The 27628-nt window shown below is 43.8% G+C and overlaps 1 protein-coding gene across 1 annotated transcript in view; it reads left to right on the forward strand.

Moving 5' to 3' along the window:
• The window catches only part of klhl29 (kelch like family member 29), a 244400-nt gene that overhangs the window by 194421 nt on the left and 22351 nt on the right, over positions 1–27628 (forward strand). The window contains exons 11-12 of the mRNA XM_080491025.1: positions 531–713; positions 4383–4563. Of these exons, the coding sequence (XP_080347151.1) occupies positions 531–713; positions 4383–4563 (364 nt within the window). The remainder of the gene's footprint in view (positions 1–530; positions 714–4382; positions 4564–27628) is intronic.

Here is a 27628-nt window from a genome sequence, read left to right on the forward strand (position 1 = left end):
CCAAACAAATGGCAGCGCCATCAGTCTTAGTAATTGAGTTATACTTTCTTATTTAGTTCAGAGTGTTCCTGTGACCAAAAGGAAACTTTGTTGTTTTTTTGTTGGGTTTTTTTCAGCACTTTGGCATCAGTTTTCCTTTTTTTTTTCTTTTTCTTTTTGCGTTTTGAGTTAAGCTTATTGACTCACTGAGAGCCAAGGCCTACTGAATTCAAAACAGAGTCCTTTTTAATCTGCCACTGCCTCTGTGTTCACATGCAACCCAGTTAGGTTTTTTTATTTTTTTTGCTTGTGTTGTTTTTTGTTTTTTTCATAAAATGGACACAATGCTACATATAAGGACTCTTAACACCCTGCAATCATGCCTACTGGTTTGCAGCACTGCTCTGTCAAAGAGCCCTTGATTCAATCTTGGCTCTTATTTACTGGCGGAAGCATTTCCTGATGGCTTGCTTTCTCCCCTCTCTTTTCTCCCATTGACCCCCCCACTCCTACCCCCACCTCGATCCACCTCCTCCGCCTTTGTCCTCCAGGTGTAGCGGAGGTGATAGTTCTGGTAGGAGGACGTCAGGCCATCGGGATGAACCAGCGATCCTTGACAGCAGTTACCTGTTTTAACCCCCAAAACAGTAAGTGGTACCCGCTGGCCAGCCTGCCCTTCTACGACCGCGAGTTCTTCAGTGTCATCTCGGCGGGAGACAACATCTACCTGTCAGGTGAGCTAAATTGTTCGCTCCGCCACAATTGCAGCTCTTCTGGTGCGGCCATTCAGTTACACAGTCCAGGGGGGGGTGGAGTACAAGAGAGGCCTTCAGATACTCACACTGCTGATGGAAATGTTCTCTTAGAAAACTTCTGCTACACTTGTTATTGGGTTGTTGTTGTTTTTTTTAAACTTCAGTTGCCAAAGAATCAATGCAGTGCATTGCAGTACCGCTGTGTTAAATTGGGTTTGAATTAATGCTTAATTGACTAATGTCAATGTTGTCTGAAACGCTTTGTATTTTAAATTACAAGAGTAAACACAGGCGGTTTTTCCAGCCTCATTTTTTTTGCGTTCGGTTTTGGATGTTAAAGGTCTTGTTGACACTGCATCTGTTTCTTATTGCTGCGGCTGCCTGCAAATCCGGTGTTTTAAGTTGTTGGAGTGTTGCCATTACGTGAAACTCTTTGGTGATGAACAATTTAGCAGTTTACCGAAATCTACACCAGTTGCATGAATTTTGTTTTCCGCCGCATTGGGACCTTTTTAATCACTTGCCAAGTTCAAAAGCATCCACAACCTTTATTTTGAAGGTGATAAGGAGCTGTGAAGATTTTGCAATGCACATCAATACTTGGGGAAAAAAAATAGGAGCTGAGCTTAAATGTCAGAGACGTTTAAATAAGGCCGGTTCCACCTGTCGCTCCCTGTCACCCGCTTCTAGTCTTCTGCGCCTAATCTGATGCCACATTGGATTTGGAGGCGTGAGTACAGTCGCAGTGTCCCTAGTTTTCCATGTTGACCAGTCTGTTTTTGCCAATAAGCTTTTGTCATGTGCTGCAGACGTTTCTTTGAAACTTTTCAAACCTAAATGGCTCAAGTATCTTTCCAAGAGAAGACGTTATGTTGATCGGATGAAAAACAGTAACTGCAATGACAACCCAAAAGATTAGAATAGAATAGAAATACTTTATTGACCCCAAAGGGAAAATTCTTGAAACTTTTAATAACCCCCGTTGGGTCTCTCTCTCTCTCAGCTATCTAAGTTTCGGATCGCTGGCTCTGAAATTTAATGTGATTTAACTCTTCTGTGACTTTAGTTATCTACTAATTTTCCACTTAAGACTTTGGAGCGACGATAAAGATAAATCCGCACAAATTCCTGCACAACGTTTTTCTTGATTTTTATCACATTTGACCAGATTACATGTGTGGTTAAACTCAGGTACCTACTGGAAGATCTTTTTTTGGTTACACTGAAATGCAAACTAGAAAAATTTAGATCCCTTTCTGTTGCGTTTCTAATAATTCTTTTCATACGAGATCTAACAAATCCAAACTTCCTCGTCCAACTTTTCCAACAAAAATGCATTTAAGATGCGTAATGTAAATCTTTAGACGTGTTGAGGTTATTTTGTGTTTAAAGCCATTGTTCTACTCCGGACTAGGATCACTCTCTCCCTCTCTGCGGCCACCACGACTGAACAAACTGAAGCCAGCCACACCGCGGCTCTCTCCCGGTGGCTTTTCTTGAAAGAGTTAAAGAGTTTTAAAGAAAGATGTCAAAGTTCACGCACTTGTAGCTCTAAAAGTCTTTTTCTCAGCTCAAGACTGCAGAAAACTTTAATGTATTTCTTTTCAGAACAGCTCTTTTTTTGTGTGTGTCGACGGTCTCTCCTGTTTATCTTTCAGTGGAGGGCTTTTTTTTTTCATTTTTTCTTTTTTCTGTCTGGCTTTACAGTCGCTGCTGTGTACTGCAGTGTATTTTGTTCCATAGTGGCACACACACACACACACACACACACACACACACACACACACACACACACACACACACACACACACACACACACACACACACACACACACACATACATACACACACGGTGCACTCACTGACTCCCACTTTGAGACACCTTTAAGTTGCTGCTCCAGAGGTAGACTTGAATTTTCTCCCTCCATGGTCCATTTGTGCGAGAATCTCGCACGGTACTCAGACCTTCACATTGCACCGTGGAAATGCAACAGGATTTGTCCTGCGTGTACCTTTCCTCTTCCCTCTTTTCATATAAATGTAAATTTGTGTTTGGGCATTGGAACAGGCCTGCGTTTGTCCGCTGGGAGTCGGGACAGCCGGTGGGGAAATCAGGGGTTGTCGTAAGCCGGCCAATCACGGGGCTCCGGCGTGTAACCTTCCTCGCGGTCCGAGCGGGGGGTCACTGAGTCGCGGGCCGGTGTTACGTGTCAGGCTACGCAGCTGACAGAGCCGCTTTGAAGAGAGCTGAAATGCGCACAGTTTTCTTGGTTGACTCGTCAACGGAGCAGCGAGCAGCTTTCAGTCAGCGCGACTTTTCCATGTCTGTCACTGCGAGACTGTGAAAAAAAAACACACACAAATTCGATGTGTTTTAACGAGGAGGCAGGGTGTAAAAACTCACGCCGCACAAACTGACCCATTACAGAGTTTAAGCATTCAGGAAAAAAATATTTTTGTATTAACTTTACTTTAAAAACCCTCTTTATTTTGCTGGGTGAAATTACTGTAATAAACATGCACATTTTTTTGGGGGGGGGGGGGGAGTAATTTCACACGTTGGTCAGGTCAATTTGACCCTTCAGTGAGAATAAGCACTGCAGGGGGGAGAAGAGTTATTAAACTCAGACCAGAATTAATTTGTTTGCTTTTGAACTTTGTGGAAATGAAACTAAAACGGTGGAATTATTTTTAATGAGGGAGTTATTATAAATTAAACATGATCTGTGAGTAATGGAAAACTGGAATACTACTAAAGGTTGATGAAAAACTGCTTCGGGATGGTTGAAATGCACTGGGTCCATTTAAATCACGTTTATTTTAGTTGTTTGTCAGAGAGGAAGTTGACAGGAGGATTATTATATTAGACCTATAAAACTATTTTGATTATTCAACCACTTTAGGCCAAACATTGCTCCACTTTGTTGACTACATAAACACTTTCTAGCATATTATCAAGTCGCCAAAAGCTAAAGCTGTCCTCTTGAAATATTGAAATATAAAACAAGGAATCATCGTTATGTGAAGGCATCATGTCTTTTTTAGTGCCTTGCTCCAAAAACAGTGCCCCCATAGGCTCCTTACTGCCTTCAGGCATGTTCCAATGATATTAGTCAATAATAAAAGGAGAGGTGGTCTATTGACGGACCACCCAAAATTTGGGTGGCCTGCCAGCATAACTGCAGTATGTATATTTGACCACCAGAGGTGCACTTTAGTCTGCATTATGTGGCGACTCAGTTCAGGTGATCAGGATTACTGCACGGATGTAGAAATGTGTCTGTATTAAAGATATTTTATTTTACAATTTGACAAGTTACTCTGATCATAATATGAACAAGCCTGCTATATTTTCATGAGTTCCAGCTACATGTGGCTAAATGTTTTATGCTTTTGTAGCTGTAAATAGTGTAAAATAATCCACTGTGATCTGTTATAAAGCCGATGGTGGAGCATGACGTTGTTAAATTTGCAGCTCTTACTGGAGAGCAGGATTGCTATTACAGCCCACTTGAGGTCAAATTGTGCCGTTATGTGTCAAATGAGTTGGACATCCCTGATCTAGAACCTTCTGGTTTCATGTTGTGGTCAGACCCGCCGAACTACCCGACGAACTGACTTGAATGCCTTCACTTGGTATGTTTTCAGGGGGCACCGAGTCGGGTGTGATGGTGGCTGATGTCTGGTGCTACATGTCCTTGTTGGACAACTGGAATCTGGTGTCCCGGATGACCGTGGCTCGCTGCAGACACAACAGCCTGGTGTACGACGGCAAGCTGTACACCATCGGAGGCCTGGGGGTGTCGGGAAACCTGGACCACGTGGAGAGGTAAGGAAAAAATAAATTAATAAATAAAACTCAGGTGATGTGAGCGTGCCGCTCGTCTTTCACACCACAAACGCCGCCAGGGGCTCCCTCTTCGCGACTGCGAAGGTGCTAACCGTTCTAAGCGCGGCCTGAAAGCCCTCGCCTGCGAAAAACGTACAAAAGTGAGCCGCCGCTGAGCGATCCAGTTTGACCAAATAAACATTCACAGTGCGCAGCGAAAAGTGGCAGATGGTGTGGCGTGCAGCATATTGCAAAAGTGGTTGGACAGGTTTGTTAGCATTTTCTGCGAGAGCAAAAAAAAAAAGGTGCAGAGCAATGAATTGGAGCTGGAGCATATTAAATGGTCACAGCTGTGAGGGTTGTTGTGGAGCGACGGAGCGCCTCTCACTTGTTTGTGCGAGCGGTGGATGAGTGAGAGGATTTGCTTTCACGGATCAGAGTGGTGCACTGTGTCTGATTCCATCCACTTCAGCATCAACACATCACCAACACTTCATTTGAAGGTTATATACTCTGGACTATTCAGCCAGGTATTTTCTTCTTCTTCGTTGTTTTTTTTCTTGTTTGTTTGTTTGCTCGCTCAAACTGTTCCCCATAAAAGCAGCCACAGGCCACGTTATCTCGCAGTGTAACAAATTCTCGGTGGCACAAAACATGAGCCGACATTGTCCAGATTTAACGGTCTGATGACTTGACTGTTTTTACAACACCGTCCACACGTCCATATTTTTCCTGTAACCAGAGAGAGAGCGAGAGAGAGAGATAGTGAAAGTGGTGGTGGGGGGGGGGGTGTAGCTCCCCCTGCACCGCAGAGCAAGATTAACCAAAGCAATCAAAAGAACATTACTGGGTATATTAGAGCAGGCCGCTGCCGCTCATTACCTAGGAGCTCAATTGATCTCCAAAGCTGTTCGCAATGCACAACAGTCCTCAAATGAAACAGCCTAATTTGATATTTCCCCCTAATGCTGCCATACAGTGTCGTTATGACAGGGGGTAGATGGAATATTTGCCCCGTAATGGAAATGCATTTGATTCCTCTGTCTCTGAGCTGCTTAATTTAAGAGCCGCCGATGTATCTGGGGCATTCGTGGCTGCAAAGGAATCAGCGTTTCACAGTGTGATGTGTTTGTATGTTGCCTCTCTGCCCCGTTGTGTGTGTGTGTGTGCATTTGTGCGCGATCTCTGAGCTTGTCAGTGGCCCCCAGCAACTGGACTCAATTATCATCAGCGCTGTAAAACTTTAACCTACTTTGCCTCTTTCCAAGAACTACCAGAGGCCTCTTCTGCTTGGCATTACAGCCCTAGTGCCGTGCTCGGGAGGGCTGCTCAGGCTGGGGAGAACAAACCCACACACCAGAAGAAAGAGTTGGACTTGAATCGGGAAGAAGAGAATGCATGCTGCTGGGGCTGAAGTAAACCATTTGTAACACGGGGTCAGGGTTGTTTTCACCGGCCTTATCATGTAAAAGCTAACGGGTTCTCTGAAGCTGTTTGGGTAAATTGTAGGAGCAGTCAACGGGCTTGTTTCTAAGCAACCCAGGCTTTTATATTGTATTTTTCAGAAAACCACCGTGAGGGGCAGGAGTCAAAATCGAGTCGAAGGACTAAAGACTCAATAATCTGGGAATGAATTGCTTAAATATATGGATGTGTTTTCTCAGGGGTTGTTTTTTTTTTTCATTTTTATTTTTATATTTTACTTTTTTTATGATAATGATCACAAATGCATTATTCATAGTACAGATTTCCATTTAAAATGTGCAAAACTAGCATTTTCTAGTAGGCTGGATGCGTTGACCTGCTGTGAATTGCCTTTGGCATAACTTTGCTTCCCAAATGTTGATTAACCGGCTTTTACGAAGGAGTCGGTCGAGGTTGTCGGCTTTGGCTGGGGAATAACACGAGAATGTTAAAGGTTGTAAATATTTTAGCTTCCTTTCTTCAGATAAAACATTTCATCTCGTTGGGATTTCATCCACAGAATTTCTAATCTTAATATTTTCATTAAAGGGTCACATGATCTGCTCATAGATATCCCATGAATTTCTTTTCTTTGTTTTTCTAAGATGAAGCTCTTCCTCAAGCATAAAAACCTCTATTGTGGAGCCGTGATACACATTTATACCTTTGAGCAATATTCCTGTCATGTAAAGAAACTCGGCTTTTAAATGGACTGAGCTGCGAGAGCTCCTCAACAGCCACATATCACTTTGTGAGTGTAATTTGTCTTTTGGAAAATAAGGTCACGAGGGAAGTAGGTGACAGCAAAGATAACTGTAATTGCTTGTCTTTGTCACTCACGACAAAAACTACATCGCCGCGTCTCACTGGAAAGTTGATTAATCCGCTTATTAACAGCAACTTCTCGCGAACGCTCTCGAAGACCTCACAGCAACATTTTCCCTGAGCATTAGCGATGGCGGAGGGAGAGAAAAGGAAAAGTTGAGTTTACGTCGGCTCTCGTCTCACCGCGAGAAGCTCTGGGTTGAAGCATACTCGTATTGTTTTGGCTCGGTTTTGCAGGAAGTCAGTCCAGCTTCCACGAGAAGAAGGTGAGGTTTTATTCTTTTTTCATTACCAAATGTGCTCGTTGAACAACATGACATATCCACATAATTACAACCCAAACACTCTGCCACTGTGTAAGGTAAGTTGAGATTTTGGGGTTTAATTTTTTTTTGGTAGCTGTGATTTTCATTTAAGGGGGCATATTATGCAAAATTCACTTTCTAATGGTTTCAACAGTAATAATCGTCCCCATACCAGGGAATGACGCCGCCCACAATTAGGGAGCTCTGCTCTGGCACATGGCACCACGAGAGGAAGTACGTCCCCCTCTTCTTGAGATGGACATGTGTGGGCGGAGCCAGTCCAGCTCACCAAGACACAGCAGATTCTGAATGCAGTTCCTGTGATCCGATATTCAAACGGCTGAAAATCAAGAAAAAGCTGGATTTGGGCCATTAAACTTTAAATACAAAATTTTTGTATCAACAAGACCATGTGAAAGTGTTTAAAAGCTGTCTAACATACATCTGCACCATGCAAATGCTGAAACTGATGACTTCCGAGCTGCGTTCCATCTTCCTGAGGTGTATTAGTGATGGGGAAACAACAATTTGATGAACACTTATACAAAGTACACAACTTTCCAAATTCACACTGATGATATCTTGTCAACTCTATGAACAAATTGTATTCTAAATACAGTCACGTATTGAAAAGGAAATGAGCCATATTCGTTAACGGACAAAAAAACCATGGTTCGAAACTACTAACATGGATCCTGAGAAGGTTATTTCTCCCTATAATCCCAGGATTTAAACTTTTTTAATATCCATAACTCCAGTTTACCAGTTCATCACAGGGCGAACACAGAGACAGACACATTCACGACTAGAAGCACTTACACCACCCATAGCAGTATAACTCACATTTTAAAGTTGTTTTTCTGATGAAAGGGTGTCTATTGCAGGCGTGTCGCTCAGTTTTGACGTTGTGATCGTTGTCACAGTGAACATGAGACTATTCTGGTGTCTCATCCAGCACATTAGTCGTCCTGTAAATGACCACATCACAGCCGTTTACTGCGTGAGAGTGCAGACATGTAAACAGCTTATCCGAGTGGATTTCGCGTTAAAACGAAGTACGGTCCATGTAACCGCTCCTTCCCATACCTTAGAGATAAACCTCCTGTCTTTGATATAGAGACTCACACACATGAAAAACCACCTGTTCTTTTTTTACTCAGACTGTGAGTTCTTAGCAGCTCGCAAACCTTACATAGATTTTTCAGTGTAACTTACTATCTTTTTCTATTTGAGCTTTTGTGGCACCACGTTGTACCGCTCACCATTATGCTGTATTATCTGTTTGTGGTTCTGGTGTGGCTTTTGGAACTACATGGTATAAGATTTATTTGTTCTTACTGCACTTTTAGCTTTCCTCCATCCATTTTCTGTTCTCGGTTTAGTCACTTTACCATGAAAACAAACCAAAGTTTCAGGAAAACACACACGCGAGCACAGGGAGAACATGAAAATCCCGCACATGCCTCGAAACCATACCCAGATTATCTCATTAGGCGAGAGTACTCGCCATTAACCGCTGTACCGTTTTCTTATAAAAGCCTTCGGAAATACAAAAAGCTTAAATTCTGAGGAGGAAAAAGTACGGCGGCACACTTTGAGGCTTAATACTGGACGTGTATTTGTTGTTTTTTTTTCTGAGAAGGAGTGGAGCTCTTTCAAAGATTAGGAAGGATTTGTGAACAACAGGCAGCTGGTCGAGTCGAATCAACTCAAAAGACAGGTGCTGGAAATCGTACACAATCTCAGCAGCTGGGCGAAGAGCTTGACAGATTAACAGCAGCAACTTTATAAGACTTATAAAGACAAGCCTCAAATTATTATTATTTTTTATTTTTTTTACATATAAAGGTGCTGGCCAGAAGCACTTTAAGAAAGATTTTTCTTCTGAAAGTTCAACTTCACACGACAACTGAAAACCACAAAGCTGATGTATTTTGTTCCTATTTTACCCGTTTTGAAGCCCTCTCGAAGACCTGTGTGTTTCAAAACCTTTTAGTTTTATTTATTTTCACAGCTATGAACTAAATAATGGCTCACTTTATAGCCTTGGCATCCTACGCACGGGTGGCTGAAGTGCGCTTCTGCATACATCGAAAGCACTTTTTTGACCTTGGAGTTTGTTTTTGGCCGAGTTTGCATATGAATTATTTCACGGGTCTCACTAGAGAAAAGTCGCGGTTGCAAATGACTGAGAACATTTTTTTTTTTTCAGGCCATTTCTGAAGGCATTTGTTCATATCTGCTTTGATGAATGAGCCCATTAACTGCTGATCCTTTATTTTGCAGCTAACTGCCACATTTGGCAGGTATTACTCGGCTGTAAGACGAGTTGGCTCCGCTGCGGCTCGCCCGCTGTGTGGCCAAAACTCTAAAGATAGTCGTGACTTCAACAGGGAGGCAGCCAGGCCACAGCAGGACAGAATCCTGGCCATTGGAGATAAGGGAGCCTGTTACTAGAGCCTCTCTCTTCTTCTTCTTTTTTTGCCCATTGCCTCTGCTCAAGTAGGAAGTGCTGCACATGTCTGAAGTCCGGTTGTAATATGGAGAGTTAATAACATTGAGGAATCATTAGTCAGCGGATGTGAATGGCTGCCTGGTTTGATATGCAGATGGCTGGTGGCGATGGTATCTGAAAGCTGAGGGAATTGCATGAAATCGTGCGACAGCGAGGCCCGATTTGCTGCACTCGCAGATTGATTGATGCCAAGATTGTTTACACACGGAGCCAGTCTTTCTTTTTTCTTTCATTATGCACGTGCCTGCGTTGCTGCTCTCACTCCTGCGCGCCTCATTGTTCCTTTAAGTGTATGTACATATGTATGCCTCTGCACATGCTTTGTTTGCCCGTCCGTCTACGTGCCTGCATACATCAGCCGACGCCAGCCAAGGTCTCCTACCTTCCGGCTCCGGCTCCCAAGAACCCCGACACCTAATTTGCAGTCCTTACTGCCTCCCCTCGCTCCCCATCTCTCCATCCATCTCACCGAGGGTTTCACGCTTCTAACCGTGAAATTCACCCACATTCACAATTATGTCTTCAATCAGAGCCATCTGAAAGCTAGTAGGATGCAGCCTTTCTTTGGGAACGGCAGGAGGTCCGAATCAGCGCGCAGAGGACTGAGTCAGGCTTATTCGTCTCTCTGCTCTCTGCACTAATGACTGACAGATTTTTAGAGATGGGAGCAGTCAAGTTCGGGAGGCTTTTAACTTGCAATCAGGTACCCTGGGCCTGCATGCTCCTCAGCATGTCGATCCTTTTGGCAAACCAATATGATTGCAGATATTGAATAATTCATAGATGTCTAATGATGTGTCAATCACCGATGGTTTTGTTTTATTTATTGCACACTATACGCAGGTTTGTGCGTCCTCCGAGCTCTATAGCCAGTTAATATTGCATGAAGACTGTTAGCAATATGACACTGAGTACAGCAACTGGCTCTTCTCATCAGGGGTGTTGTGCTGTTTGGCTAACAACTCTGAAGGAAAAATAAAATGACCTTTTTAATGGCTTATGCTCCACTAAAATCTGTGCTGAAAGCTTCATTGTTGTTTGGTTTTCAGACTCGCTGACATTTGTTGTTGTTGTATAAGCATCTCTGCACTTTACCACTGTTTGCTATTATTCAGGCATCAGTTATTGAGTGCTGTGGGTCAGGGTCGGGGTTTTTTTTGCTTTGTTTTTTTTTTTTTGCCAGCTCTGTGAGGGTTTTCCACTTCCTCTACAGCCTTGCCTTGACTTAACCAAAGCTTTCATCTGACTCTTAACAAAACCTTTCTCCGTATATTTCACAAGTTTTACGTTTTTTTTTTCTTTTTTTTTTTTTTCTGCTATACTTTTTTGGCCAGTATAATGGGATGATTCAGGAATGTTGGCCCGGCCTGATGCAGCGGGCGAGTTGTAATGCCTGGCCGACCTTGCAGAGGTGCATTCAATGGCTCCCGGGAAATTTCATCAAGCCGAGCATGACCAAGAACATACAGTGAGATGGAGATTCCAGCGGGGGGTTTCATCATACCGCACGCTGAGCACAGCTGAAGTCTTCAGCAGGCTCCTCCATAAACTGACAAGTCCTTAAGTACATGATATCCGCAGGTGGTGGGCACACCGAGCTGCCAGTCACCCAGAAAGGTCCAATACCGGAGGACACCAGGGGTGATCGAGAAGTTGCATCAGTCTTATTGAAGGAAGCAGCTTCAGTTGTTGCCTGAGAAGAGGTGAGGCAGGGTACCAGGGCACTGTTAAGAGGGATGTGCCTCTTTTTGTTTCTGCAGTTAAAGAGAAGCTGTCATGCAGGCCGAAGACAGGAGATCATGGCGATTGTGTTCAGGATTTACTCCGTGTGAACATTCAGGCAGTCGTCCTGCACAATGATGGAGGACTTCCTTTGTCCATTTCAGCTTCCTGCCCAACAGCACTCTCTTTTGGAGATATTGGGGAAATAACTAGCACGGCTAAGACGCTAATAACAACAGAGTCTCCCGCAGCGCTGCAGCCCCAGGTGCTCGGGCCCCTGCAGCGAAGCCGTCAGAAAAGAGGGAAGGAGGAGAGAAGAGGTGTGAGCCAGGAAGAGGATAGCAGTGGCGGGCCGACGGGATGAGAGGAGAGGAGAGGAGAGGAAAAGTGGAAGCCCCAGGTGGGCCTGCGAGCTCCACGCCATCAGTCACACCAGAACCAATGAGCTCATGTGACGACGCGCTCTCTCCTCTCTCCCGGCTCCTCCAGCAGCATCTCCAATGATGAAGCGATGGGAAAGTCTTTTCTACGTCCCTGTGTGGATTTCTTTCATGGGTCAGACGGGGCCTGGGGGCCCGGTGTGTGTGTGTGTGTGTGTGTGTGTGTGTGTGTGTGTGTGTGTGTGTGTGTGTGTGTGTGTGTGTGTGTGTGTGTGTGTGTGTGTGTGTGTGTGTGTGTGTGTGTGTGTGTGTGTGTGTGTGTGTGTGTGTGTGTGTGTTGGGGTGGTGCTGCCAGCCCCCGGTAGCCACGCAGCATGACACCACGAGCGGGGACAACAGGCTCTTCCAAGGCCCCCTCACTGAGGCAGTCCCCCCCCGCAGAGCTAATCCCTGCTCCTCAGGATTAAGCAACTTCACAGCGCTGGCCCCTACTGCGCTGTCAAAGCTTCGGCTCACCCTCCAACTCCACCCCAAGCCTCCACCATCCTCCCCCCCAGCATTCACACACCCTCATCAGCCCCTCTGTCTTACCCCCCCACCACCACCCACCAACCCCTACCCCTCCCAAATGACACCGTTGATTTTTCTCTTCTCATGTCTTTCCCTCTGTTGTCTCGCTGCTCTGCATTTTCAGCAAATCCTGTTTACGTGTTTCCCGGACTTCCAGAAACCTGCAGCAGAGTTCAAAGAATTCGATTGTACGACTTTAACCGCATTAGAATTCAATTGGAAAATCAATCACTAAAAATCTTGAAACTTTTTAGAGTTCTGTGTTTTAGCATGTTGACCATCAGGGCTGGAAGGGTGATTGTCAACGTTCTATAGTTGTTGTTGTTTTTGTGAGACATTGAGCAAACTGTTACCAGACCTCAACAATTTGTTCATCACATAATCCGCTGCTGTTTCTTCAAAGTAGGAACTTCTACTTGAAGAATTCTAAGGGTAAAAATTGCTTTGAGCCACTGTTTAAAGTAATAAGTAGACTTATACTGCAAGTCCACATGGTGCCTTTGCCGACATGGTCTCACAACGATCTGCTTTTATGTTGCCTGTTGCCAAAAAAGGCATGGGTAGTCACTTCCCAGCTCTAAACTGGGCCGACCACATCTCTCAGCAAATTTAAGGCTCTAAGGAGGGAAAAAGCAAGTGGGCTTAAATCACGCAAATCATCACATCTCTCTCACTTATTTCTCCCTCTGCCTGCCTCCCAATCCTCTATCCCTCTGCGGTTTCCTCTTTTAGCCATCATCTCCAACCTCTTCTCCTGGACCTTCTGTCTCATTGCTCTCTCTGTCTCTTCACGGCACTGATTAGGTGGACGGGAAGATGATGGGTGTATTTGGGGCCCTGCGGGGCCGGTGATGTCGCATCTGTCTGACATGCTCGAGCAAAGACAGTGTCTCCTCTTCATTGTTGTCTAATGGGGCGCCGGGGTCTCTGAGACACCGAGGTGAATGGTATGGTGGGTGTGTGTGTGTGTGTGTAGGCGTGTGAAACAGTTAGAGGAAACATCAGCGAGCGACTGCAGGTGTGCTGGAGGACGCCAGTAGGAAAACGCAGAGAGAGTGCAGGTAATGAGTAGTGTGAGCAGTATGTGCTTCTGCATCATTGATGAACGGTGGGCTGGCACTTCGGACAATTTTCAGCCTTTACCAACAGGGAAGCCATTTTTCTCGCACCATTTTTGCGCTTGTGCGCCTTTTTCTCTTACCCTCCCCTTCAATCTTTCCCTTTTAAAGCCGTACTCACCTATAATACAGAAAATCACAGCTGTGAACAATTATGTTGACTCTTAGCAAACTAATGCCCGGTCAGACCTTCACTCACCGACGTCACGGATAAAGATTGCTGGCTACGTTTCTGCGGTTAGGATGTGACAGATGCCACCAGGACGGTTGGCAGTCGGTCCTTCGTCCCCGCTCGGGAGGAAGTAACAGCTGACCTTTAGAAAGCATCTTCCTGGCAAACTGTTCGCGATATCCAGACTCCGCATCTCCCCAGCACCTAGGGAGGGATCGACACTGGAGGTGGGAGAGTGAGGTGTTATATATAGACTTGTCCTCTGTGTACGGTATGTATGTATGTGTGGTGGTGGTGGGTGGGGGTGGGGGCAAGGTGAAGGTGCTCCATTAATGCAGGGTAAGCACAAAACAAGGCGATTTTCAGCTTTCGTATCGCAGTGAGTTTGTACTTATGTAGAGTTATAGGCTGTATACACACACATATATATATATATATATATATATATATATATATATATATATATATATATATATATATATATATATATATATATATATATATATAAATATGACAACTGATGTTCAATTCAGCCAAGTCGATGGTAAATGTTGTCAGTAGGTCATCACAGTAAACTGGTGTGTTTTTTTTCTCTTTCATTCACAATAAATTCATACACTTTGGGTTCTTATAATAACTGGGAAGTGGGAAAGGCCCCACTTTCCAATGTGTAAGATCAATCTGAATGCCATTAGACCGGGAGCTTCGCACTGGGAACGCTTTCAAAAAGCTCCCGTGTCGGACTTCACTCAATTTGGCATTGATTTGGTGAAAGTTCCGAATTTTAATTGCCCGTTTTCCATCTTAAATATGCTGTTACTCATAGATGTCAATTTCGACACTCACTCGCTCTACTTTAGTGGGATAAGACTTGCTGTCTGTAACTATTAACCTTCATAGGAAAAGTGATCACATGATTGCAGCAGAAAATAACAATGTGCCCACTCCTGTGCTTCATTTCATTGAATTTTTAGTGACTGTGTGACATGTCGAACTGGTTTGTCTATTTTCTGGACTCTGACAGCAGAATTGAAGCCGCACCGCAGGAGGTGGCCATGTTGCCTGCTTTGTTATTTTCCAATGAAAGCTGTAAACAAGGAAATGGGAACTTTTCCAGATGCTAACTTACCCAGTTCCCGGCTCTCTGAGCAAAGTCTCAGATTTGTCTTTCCACCACTCAACATCAGCTCTCCTTTCGTCTCACTGTACCGTTTTGATTGCACGTCTCACTTTGGATCCTCCATATTCAAAAGAAAAGCCAAAAACCAGGCAATCAGACATCAAGCTTTGGCTGCACTCACTTTTTCCCTGCAATCTAGGTGTCAGTTTTAATTTCAACACCCCCCTTTCTCACAGACTGGCGCCGCAGCCCCTCCACCCGGGTTACCCCCACTGTGCTGCCCTACTTGGCTGCTATCAACACGGGGGCTTACTTTGATAATGAAGTGGGTTCTCAGACTTCCATCTCCCATCCAGTTTTGAAGAGAGCGGAGCAGTAATTGGTGTACGACCTACACCACCGACAGCACTCATGTCCCCTGTCCTACGTGACATTCCCATCCAATTAAATTCGCGTCTGCACACGTGCACGCACACACTCATGAAGCTGCTCACCCTCTTTCTCTCACCGCGACTCCCCAACTTCCCCTTCCTTATAGCATCTCAAGGTGCCTTTTCCTAGTTTACGCAAGCGCTGTGCACCGAATCTACAGCTGATCTACATAACAGAATTGCAGTTTATAAACCAATGGCCGTATTGTACACCAGAGGCAACCTGGAAATAGACCCGCACTCAGAATGAGTTCATTTTCCCGGGATTATGGGTAAATCTGTGTGGCCAGTGGATGGATTGCTCTCTGTCTCACCAGGATTAGCTGAAGGTGACACCGAGGTGGCAGGTCTGTGTCCATCTGTGTTTGACTGCTGTGCTGCCATAGTCTGCTGTTTGTGTGTAAGTGCATTTATACATGGTGTGTACAAGTATGTCTATGTTATTAGCCTGAAATGTGCTGTAATCCATCAGAGGTAATGAGTTGTGCGTGTGTGCGTGTGTCTGCATGTGCGCTGGCGGTTTCCAACAGTGATGGCAGTGGAGTGTTTGTGTGCACATGTGTGTCATTTGACTGACCTTGACTTCAATCTGTCAGATGAGCCCAGTCTCAGGCCGTCCATACAGAGAGCAAGACTCTCAGATGACATTGTACACAATCCGTCAGACGTGTGTGTACCTTGAGCAAACAACAGGCAAAGCGGCGCCGTCTTAGAGGGAGGGTGAGACATTTGGGAGTTCATAAACGAGAAAGGGTGTCAAAGGTTAAACCAGTAACCAACAACGAGGGTCAGAACCAGAAGGGTCCCAATACAAATCTGACAGGTCAAATGGAAAGGTTAATCATTTCTTAAAGACACACAAAATTGTTTTCATTTACCTTCAATCGTAGGCGTTTTGTCCATCTGTCGAGCTTTTTCCGTCCCAGGGTCATGGAGCCATGGTGGCGATCCCAGTTCACCGTATGTGAAAGCAGAGTACACCCTGGACAGTCACCAATTCACCTCAAGCAGATGGGTCATGACTTTGAAATACTTTCATCTTGCACGAATACAAACATTTCACATAATCTGTAAGAAAAGGTCACGATTTGATGTTTTCATCCGTCATAAACAAGAATTGTGGAGCAGCTGAGACGTCTTCCATGACATAAAGGGCCCCAAGCTGCTCAACACGACCTGCATCTCTATAGACGTTAACCGTAAATGAACGCGTGTACCCAGTGTTGGTACCTGGTCTGTAGCCTACTGAAGTACTGACAGACAACACTAATATTAGCGCGACGCCACATGAGTCATTTAGAATGCGGTGTGAAAAATGGTCGGTGGCATGCCGCGCTCGGGAGATTTTTGATTGCATGTCACAGGAAAAAACTCCCACAAAAGAGCGCTGACGTGGCAAAATTTAAAGCAGGCCTAATGGAGTAAAACTAAATGGTTTGCATAACTGGATATTTCCTGTTTGGAGTGGGAATACTGCAAAGTCCAGCATGAAAGCAAAGTAGAGAATGAAAATATTGAGTAAAAGTTGTGCCAACTCAAAAGATTGAATGCCTCTCTTTTTGTTATTATTACATACACATGACCTTGAGTCAGCTTGTACTCAAGAGCATGCTCTTTGTTCCTCCAAAGTTTGAGCTCCACTGTGTAGAAACATTCTGCAGAGCCTATCAATCGTACAACATATTGCTTTCTGTTTGGAGACGCGGTACATTCAGTATATTAAAGCCAACTAAACACATTCACCATCTTCCTGTGACACATTAATCACTGGATGAGACAAAACTTGTAATTAAACGAAGAAAAGAAAAGTGAACTTCTTCGACGGGTCCACCAATAGAAACTCCTGATCGATTGCAGCCTTTTCAAAAGTCAGCTGCCGGAATCTTAACTGTTACACAGGAAGAGGAGAGCATGTTACATCCATTTTGGCGTCCTTGATTCGGCCGTCTGTCTCGCTCAGAATTGATTTTGTAATTCTTTTAATTGTTTATAAATCACGTCATGGATTAGCACCTTTTTGACTGAATATATTCCACCCCATGCTTTAAGCTTTAAAATCGTCAAAATGCTGCTTTGTTTGAATGTTCCTGCAATAATACATGGAGGGGGGGGGGGGGGGGGGAGGAAAAATAACTAGTGAAGCAGATTATCTGTTTTCATGCACCAAAATGATGGAATTCTGTACCAGTTAATGTTCGCCAGGCACCATCTGTTAGCGGTTTTAAAAAGCAGATTATTTGGAGTGGCATTCTCCTAACTGTTAGGATTTTATCATTTTTATTGTTACTGTTTATGTATATTTATCTTTTGAGCACATCTTTGATGGTTTTGTTGATTTTAATTTCCCCTTTTTCCTCTTTTTCATTATTATTATTATTATTATTATTATTATTATTATTATTATTATTATTATTATTATTATTATTATTATTATTATTATTATAATCAATTCTTAGTTTGTTGGTCTTACCTGATGCCCCCTCAGCATGATTATTTGCTAATCCCTTTCATGTATTTGAAAAGTAACTGACTTATGGCGAAATGGACATTTGGCAGGTCCATTACCTTGTTGTCTAGACGCCCCAGTAAACACTTTTTGTGCACATGCGCCAGTAGAAGGACAATAACAACATGAGTCCCAGTCCACATTCTCCCAGGACTTGTTTTATAGCTGAGAGTCGCCGGTAACAACATTCCAACTCCGTCTGTCCATACGAATGTCCGTGTACTCCCTTCCGTTAATGTTTATAGCCCATTGTTCTCTCTGTGTGTGGTTTCATTACAAAAACAACCAACACCACCCACTAGTGGCCTGCCATGCTAACTACATCGTTTAGAGTAAAATCGAAACTTTTCTTAAACAAAAACGATTCTTTTTCAGAAGTTGTCAGAAGTCGTGATCATCAGCCTTCAAAACCACGTATTAGGAGCACGCCGTTGAATTTCTAACCAGTGCAATCTGGAGAAATGTGTAAAATCTTTTATTTTTTCTTCACCCATCTTGAGATAGTCGTCAACCTTTTGCTCGACGCGGTTCCCGAAAGCTGATCCATTTCATCCCACACACTGGCATCATGCTGAAAACGGAATTCCTCCAGTGTATTTACTCATGAAACACACTTTACAGTGAAGTCACAGTTAAACATTAGGAATGAACTGTGCTTATGAATTCTTAGCGTTTCTTAAATATTTTCAAAAATGTCTTGAGGGAGTCTTTTTATCCTTACAAATTGCGAGAATATAATCTGAGCAACTTCAGCTAGAAGTTAAAAATACAAGCCTATGAGTTGCATAAATGCAATCTGATGTATGAACCCTTCCTCATTCAGTCGGATATTTTTCTCCTTGTCGTCGCGAAAACAAGTCCAACACAAGTCGTTTTGTGTCATGTGTTGAATTAAAGCGCGATTACAGCCAGATCTGTTCCACACTTCCCCCCGATAATGAAGCAGCAGGCGTGTTGGCGGATGAACGGCTTCCTATAGGATGCAAATATCCAAACATTTACATTTCAGTGCTGCGCTGAGCCCTTCCTCGACGTGGCGGGGCTCCGTGGATCTCACCATCAGACATTGATTAGCAACCCGGGGAGAAGGAACACAGGTACAAGCAGCTGTCACATGCAGAGAAAATCAACACGGGGAACAGAGGTGCATACAAACGAGTTCAAATTAGTTGTCACAGAGCCGCTGTTTTTGTTTTCATCTCTGACAATTTGTATTAGAGCTGTCGTTTGTGCAATAGAGCAGAGCCAAAGGTTGTGTGTGTGTGTGTGTGTGTGCGTGCGTGCGTGCGTGCGTGCGGGCGTGTCCTACTACATGAGGACATGTACAGAGAGATGAATGGGATAAGTCTGTGTAACCTGCCCTCGAATATAATAGGATGATACACGTATATGTACATACAGTATATGAACACACATAGAATCTACCTATTGAGACATAAACAAACATTGTTTGCCGTTACTGTAACAAACTGTATACCTTCATGCCCCCAGGCTATATTTAGTAGTGTACACATTTCTCAGTAACCACAAAGTGTCACGTTGCAAAACATTGCTAATAAAAGGAGAGAAAAAAAAAAATTGAGTTTCTTGATTCCTGATGATTTCTGCTGCAGATTAATCCTGAATATATCCAGCTGAGTGTGAGACATTAGATTACAGACACGACAGTGTGCTGGCATGGGTTTGCACTGTGTGTCCACATGTGTCCGAGGGAGAGTGTGTGTGTGTGTGTGTGTGTTGGTGTCCACCAGACAGCAGGGTGATACTGGAGGTGTGGGCGCCGGCCTCGCAGTTTGTGTGATGTGCTCTGACGCGCAGATGGCAGCTGACACAACAACAGACAGACTCTCACTCTGTCCTCACTCCTCCTTTCCAAAATGGACCCCCCCCCCCCCCCCCCCCCCCCCCGTGTTGTTCGCCGCTGCACGCCTCCATCACTCGACTTGACAGACGTACCCGCAGACGGATTAACCCAAAGAAACATTATCAGCGCTCACGGTTTTCAAGCCTCCCTCCTCTCCTGCCCTCCTCTCGCCTCGTCCCCTCCCGCACGTTTCCTCTTGTTTACCCATTACTCCTCTTGCCCGCACGGCGATCCCCATGTGTGAGTAACACATTTTGGATGAGACACCAAGCAATATGCAAAGAAGCAGGAAGTCACAGTTGGATGAATCCAAATGAACATCCATCCATTCGTCGTCGCTATCAGCAGCTTCCTTTTGTCAAAACAGCCCACATGCACATTTCAGCCCTGCTCTGCACGTGTGGGCCAATTTCCTTTCGAATGAAAGTTCAGCACACGATTTCAGGAGCCTTTTTTTTTTCTCCTGCCTCCTACCTGGACTCCACAGCTGTTTGTGTCATGCTATTCAGTTTTTTTGTGGGGTTTTTTTTGGTCCCTGGCCTTGCCTGCAAACGAGCATCTCGGATAAATGAGAAAAATGTTAATGCACGCGAGTGATGCCTATATCCGCGTGCAAATTGTTTGGAGGGCCGTCCAGGCTCGAGCTGATTCACACAACAGCAGCCATGTGTCCCTCCAGCCAAATCACAACCTCTCAGTTCATTACTTGTGACGGGAAACAGAGGGTTATGAAGTATTGATGCGCACGCACACGCGCGCACACACACACACACACACACACACACACACACACACGCTCTTCCTCTTCCTCTGTTCTCGTGCCTCAGTTTTCATACAAACCAAACAAGCTCCAGTTGGATGTGCCATTGCACGGGAATGCAAATTTTCAGTGTGTGAGAAGTTGGTTTTCAATTTTCGAATGATGCTGTGACGTATGTGTAACAATGCACCGTGAAGACGTAGAATAGAGGTGAATTTAGAGATATTTTTGAAATTGAGCTGGTATGCATGTTGATAGACTGACTATACTTGAACGAAACTCTGCGTGTGCCAGTGAGAACATAAAGACACAGAAAAGCCCTGTAAGTTTGAATCACATCCATTTTTATTAACTGAGCTTAAACCTGATAGAATATGAAACTGTTGTAGTATGACCCCCACCACCACCACCACCACCACCACCACCATACACACACACTTTTAGTTTTTAATATCCAAAATTATTTACAGTGAAATGTACAAAGGTACTCTCAGACTTACTCGCCGCCTTAGATTGACAGGTGTACTATCAGTACAACCAGGATACAAGAATAAACACCACGCCACTGTGTGCGTCCGTCTTAAGGTGCGCCTTTGATAATCGTATGTTTGGCAGAAATTGCAGGAGTTTAAGGGGCGTGCGCAGGCCCGATGTCAGTGATTTCTCGATGTCACTCAGGGCTCAGGTGACTCCATCACGGCGAATGGCTTTAACTCCTGGCGGCTGCACGCGGCCGTCCACAGTTAAGGTTAACTAAAAGTACTCGATACGCTCAGTTAATTAAGAGCTTATTTCCTCCCTGTGCTGTTTGTGTAGCTTCCCTGTCACACTGCTGCCCCTCGCCATTTACCATCGACAGACAAGAGGAGGGGAAGTCTTCAACTGTTTAGTGACTCTCCGGCTTTCAACTAAATACTGGTAAACACTTTAAAGGTCAAGTGAGACCTCCAACTCACAAAGTGTGTATATATATATATATATATATATATATATGAATGACATGTTTGGAACGAATTAATAATAATGATAAAAGGTTTAATTAGAATTTGCCTGAGACAAAAAAAAGAAAAGTTGCTCTTTTGCTGCATCTATTTATCGCTCACATTGTTTGGCTAAAATATGTGAGTTCCTCCCTGAGAGAGATGCTGTCTGTTCGGGAGCAGATGTTGTTCTCGAACCTCTATATATCCTTAAGCGTCGATAGAGGCTTTCCAGATGTGTAATCTGCCCAGGTCATAGGCAATAATGCAACCCCGCAGCACCAGAGCCGGTGGCTCCTGAACTGTGTGCCGATAACAATCCAGATGGTCCCTCTCTCCTCTTTTTCTTTTTGTCTGCAGCACGCAGCCTCAGCCTCCAAAATGAGTTTTTTGGAGGCTTCCCCTTTTGCCTCGGTCCTCGGTTTGAATGAGCTTTGACCCAGAGATCTTTCTGAACCGTGGTCACGTGGACCTTCAGCAGAGGATTGTGCCCCTAAGATTCCTCCAGATTCTCTAACACATATTGTGTTTTGAAATATTTCATAAAGAGATTTACAATGTTTGCTTCTTTATTTTTTTTCTTCCACAAAGTGATGAATCGAACCTCCACCTAGCTTCGCCGCATACAGACTCCATCACTGTCTTTTCATGTTACTGGGCTGAATTCACTAGTAACTCTCACTTTTCTAGACTTCAGTGGTTTCTGTCCCATTTTTTCTTTTTTTTTTTATATATATATTTGCAGCTGCCAACAAATTAAATATCGCCTCTTTTTTTTTGTCTGTGTTCTCCTGAAATATGGGCTAATGCGCCCCACAGATTATTGAATCCATTTAGATTTCCACACGTTTCAGAACTGGAGCAGTAAAATGGTAAAAGGTGGGATGTTTACCAGCTGTAATGTAATCTTTTGTGTGTGTGTGTGTGTGTGTGTGTGTGTGTGTGTGTGTGTGTGTGTGTGTGTGTGTGTGTGTGTGTGTGTGTGTGTGTGTGTGTGTGTGTGTGTGTGTGTGTGTGTGTGTGTGTGTGTGTGTGTGTGTGTGTGTGTGTGTGTGTCTCAGTATTTTCTTTATTGGACATCTGAAAGACAGTTTTGAATAAAGGAGAAGTTGAGGCATCCTTAAGCCCATCACAACGTCGCCCTCCAGCTATACTAAGAAAAAATTCAAACCTCTTCACACGCTTAAAAACGCAGCACTTTTAATACGACGTGCCAGTTTGTCTTCTTTCAAAACAAGGTGGATTTACCTACGTGAGTCTTTTTCTCTCTTTTCCTTTTTTGTTTTTATTTATTTAATTTTTTTTTTTTATTTTGCAGTCCACATTGAAGCATGTATCTGAGGGTGTGTGTGTGTGGGCAGCACAGGAGAATGAAAGAGAGACACAGAGATGGTGTTCATGGGAGTGAGATAGATAGCCGGGGTGTAGCAGGGATTAATGCGAGTTTGTAACTTAAGGGCATGACTTGCTGCTCGATAGAATCTAGAGCATCAGCTTCTCTCTGCAGGCGATGAATGCATTTTTGTTTTATTTATTTATTTTTTCAGAACTAACTTCCATTGCATTCCAGTGCGCACACGCTCGTTTTTTTTTTAAAGGTTACAGTGCTGCGGTGCCAGCATAGTTAGCAGCTTGAATGAATATAGGGTTTGTAAAGAGTGCCTTCTCCTCTTTGTGTACCGTCATTCACGACTCGCTGTTTGGATTTCAAGGCTTTTAACAACAACTGAGGGGGATACTGTATCTATTGTGGAGCAGTCAGTGTTTGTATGCCAAAGCGGTGTGGTTGTATCTGCAGCGTTCTGCCTCTTAATGGATCTTTTTGTCTGTGTTGAGGTGTATAGAGCCCGAGTGGTTTTGTTATCTGAGCGATTTTTTTTTTTTTCTTTCCTTTCCTTTCCTCCACCTAACTTCCCATTTGCTTTTCTCACTCTATGAATGCTGTAGTTTGTATCTCGGGGGAAATGATACATGTCAGTATCTCACTGACTGGCAGCCCATCCATTAGAGTTTATCGTATGCACGTGGAAAAAGAGACGAGTATGGAGAGAAGCGTGGTTTATCATCCCCACTACCCTTCAGTTAACCATATTAGCGAGCTGGCCCGGTGCCTTGGGCGCCGTTCTGATGATTAGATGGCATCGCTTGTGCGTTCTGGAGACAGCTCGTCTCTGAGCTGTGTGGTCAGAGATGAGGGAGTGTGTGGTCAGCATCGGCAGGCAGAGGCTGGTCAACAACTAGTTTAGTCATCCAGTGCATTACAACAGCATGTTCTGGCTGATTGAAGCTTTCGTCGCCTTTCCTGCAGCATGTTGATGTCGCAGCTGCTCTGTAATCAGAAGAAAACCAGAACACACACACACACACACACACACACACACACACACACACACACACACACACACACACACGTTTTCATGTCTTTTGGGGACATTGCATTGGCTTGCATTCAATTCGTGCAGATCTACTCTGAAGACTGCACACTGAGCTGCTCCACACACACTCGGGAGGTGTCTCTTCACACAACAATACACAACAACGTGTTTCGATGGAGGGGAGGACAAACAGCTGACTGACACACACAAACACACACAGTTACCATCAGTATAATATTCACCTCATATGCTTTCTGACTTCTTTTTAAATATTTGAGTGCGTGTGTGTGCGTGTTAGTATTGAAAGAAATGTTGTTGCCATATATGTTGCTTTTATGTCTAAATATGTCATGTTTCCCGCCATTTCTTATTTTGATGTAAGAATGCGATACGACTTAAAATCCCTAGAGGAAATCTCATCTATCTCTCCATCCACCACTTTTCTAATCTGAACCATAACCTAATCCTCACCTTGCTCAACCATTAAAACGTGTCTTTGTCCTCAGAATTGAATGTCTTTTCCCATGAGAATGACTAGTTTTCCATAATGTGAGTGTGCAAATAGATTTAGGTCTCCATAACAGTATTAAATACACATCGGCATGCATACAACCAGCCAGCAAATCCAAGCGGCAGGCTGCGTGTCGGCTGATGCTTTGCCTCGTGCATTAATTTCGCCGACGTGTGACTCAGAAGTATGTTTCACTGTTAACATTACAAAATGACAAGCCCAGAGGGACAATATCTGCTTATGCAGCGCACATTCTCAGCTCGCGGGCGTTGACGTCACCGCCGGGTGACGCATCTGAAGCTGGTGAGGACACCATCCATCCAGGCCCATTTTTAAAAAAGGAGGCAGAGATAAATGTCTGAAAATCATTAGTTGCATTGATCTTCCAGCACACTCTAGAGATCTTTAAGACTCTGGAATATAAATTCTTCTTAAAACTGATGAACATACTTATTTGGTGTAAATTATACAGAAGAGAAGATGCCGTGATTGAAATGCAGTCATGACTGTGCGTTTGTGCGGCGGATCTGCAGCGGCTGTTTTACGTCACATACCTCGGGGATCAAATCCCATCAGTTTGCAGGGTGGAGGGAGGAGTCGGGCTGAAGGCTAATGTAATCTATTATGTTGAAGAGAACAATACATAAATACAATTGGAATTGACCTTCAGGTCAGTTTAAGCTGCAGCTTGATGGATGATTGGGTCGTGATTGAGGTGGGCAGCATTTACATATTCATAAAGACATGTTTACTGAATAAAGACACAGTTACACCCAAGGATCATTAGGCTATTCGGTAAAATCCTTCAAAAAACGTAATTTATCTCAACAGAGGTCAACATTTTTAACTTGAATTAAACATGAAAAGGAACATAAAACGAGGATGATATTACCCATTATAAAAAAAAAACAAGATATTGAAGTTGCATACTGAAAAAGGTCTCAGAGTTGGTGTTTGTCGACAGAGAGCGACGGAGGAAGCTGATCTGACGAACACTGCGCCACCTTGTTGCGATGTTTTCCCAGCACTATTTAGAACCCGTCGCGTTCTGTACAGGTTGACGCGTCGGTAATGCTGATGAACATCAGCATTGTTCGTTTATTTTTAGCGGAAGGCGCCGACGCCTGTCACCAGCGCTGACGAGGTTGTCTAATGTGTATTAATCCGGCTCCTAGGAATAGCTCTTTTCACTCTTTTCATGTGTTTGAGGAGAGACTATGGTTTTGTTTTTGGAAAGATTCACTCCCTCGCTTTGAATCTCTTTGACTCGATCAGAAGGTTCAAAACCCCATCTTCCCCCTGTCCACATATTTGAAGTGTCCTTGAGCATGACACTGAACAAAAACTGCTGTATCCTAGAAATATGATGGGTGAATGAAGGTTATTAATAAAGTATGATTAGCCTTAGTTACTTAGTTAAAGTCAGTGCTGGAGCAGTAAAAGTCCATTGAAGGGCAAACGCAGTCAGATATTCACCAGTTTACCAAAAAATAGTGTTTTGTTTTGTTTTGTCTATAAGAGGAGAACGTGCAAACTCGTGCGGGCCTTTAATCTAGGAGACAAAACCAGCAATATCCTCGTCATCAATGATAGATAAGGGATCTGGAAAAAGATGGACTAACATACACAGTTTAATAAGAAAACTGTGGCAGTCTCATGTTTATGTAGGGGCTTAGTGAAATCTTAAGACCCAATATAGAATATACATAGAGCAAAGTCATGTGTTCTAATTGGATTATGTAGACTTTTGAACCAGCCTGCAACACCCCAGTTAATTTCCTTTTAATGTGGAAATTGCCACGTAGATATGTCTCGAGGCCTGTTTTTACTGTATATCATGGCTCGCTGACTGATTTTCGTGCACTATGCAGAGCAAGCAGGCAGGTTGGAGATAACTGTCAGATCCATCTGCTGTCAACGTAAACAAGCGTGGCACATGCTTCTGCACACTCTCGTCAGCACCTGTCTGATTTCACCTGTTGCTTTCCAGACATTATGCTGGAGAACAGCCTGGTCAAGGCAGAGCAAGCGGCCGGAGAGACGCGCGGGTTTCCTCACACCTGCTTGACACTCGCTTCTTGTAAATCTGGTTTGTTGACATGTCAGTTGTCAACAAATACCCCCCCCCCCCACCAAGCATTAACAGATTGCATATTCAGAGTCAAGTCTGGCTAATAGTTCAGCTTCTTCCTTACATGCCATCAGTCTATTCTTTTTTTTTTTTTTCCCCTGTCATTTCTCAGCCGCCACAAAAGAACACAATCCTGCTTTGTTTGTTCTGTTGTAACCCCGCAGCTGCATTTTCGAGATGATTGTCCCTGCGTGATGAAACAAGCCCTGTCAGGAGCTACAGACGATTACATGGCTCCATGCAGTGATCAGTCTTTGTGTATAAACACTTGGATGAAAGAAGGAAGGAAAAAAATAATAATAATCGATGCGGTGCAACACGTTGATGGATAAAATCCTACAGGGTTGAAACGACGGCGTCTGACGTCTTCTGTCTGACTCCGGGTAAGGAAAAGGACAGACGTGGGTCTTTGTTTTTTGTGATCAACACCGTGTCGTTTTATTCTTCCCTCCCCTGTCTCCTTCCTCTCTCCGTCTCCGCCGGATAGAGATTCAATCAAACCATATACACCCACTCGGAGTCTTTTTAGTGTCACTCCTAATGTCACGCTTCGCATTGAAAGCTTGATGGTGAATCAGACGTATAATGGCTTCAATCAGATTTGCGACCCCAGACAGTCAGAAGCACTGCGTTTCTTCCTGACCCGAACATGTTGCTCTGTTTCACAACCCCCCCTAAGGCGACTTTGAACGCATGATAGCTGTGCCATGTTTACCTTTTATGCTCTTTTAACATTTGTTTCTCTGATCCATGTGCCACTAATGGTGATATAGACTCACACAAGCAGGGGAGGTTGGAGCGCCGCTGTTTTTTTTTCAACATTTGTTTTTCCATTTGAAATAAAGAAAAGGCTCTTAACCAGTACCTACAATCTCTTTTACGGAGATTATTCGAGATTATTGCACCTCCAAAATGTGAATTTTATTTTATACTTTGCATTGATGGCACATGAATTGAAATATCTGAAGTCTTTTTTATTATTTTTTTATTTAATTTATTAAAGTCGAATTTATCAGTCATAACAATTCATTTATCTTCTATTACTGTTGCATTTCCTTCAGCTGAAGCAAAGCCCAGCTGAGTAAAGGCGAACGCAGTCATAAAAACTTCTGAGAATAATAAAATATTTCATAAGATAGGATGTTTTGGGTATTTCCTTAACATGCATCGTGTTCCACCTTCTTCCCGCAGAACAAACATTTGCATTTAATGTTGGTTGATGATGCTAAATTGCCCTAAAAAGTGTGACAATGATAGTTTGTCTGGCTGTTGGTCCTGTGATGAACTGGTAACTTGTCCAGACTGTAAACCGCCTT

Source organism: Lipophrys pholis, assembly GCF_963383615.2.
Source record: "Lipophrys pholis genome assembly, chromosome: 21".
Lineage (NCBI taxonomy): Eukaryota > Metazoa > Chordata > Actinopteri > Blenniiformes > Blenniidae > Lipophrys > Lipophrys pholis.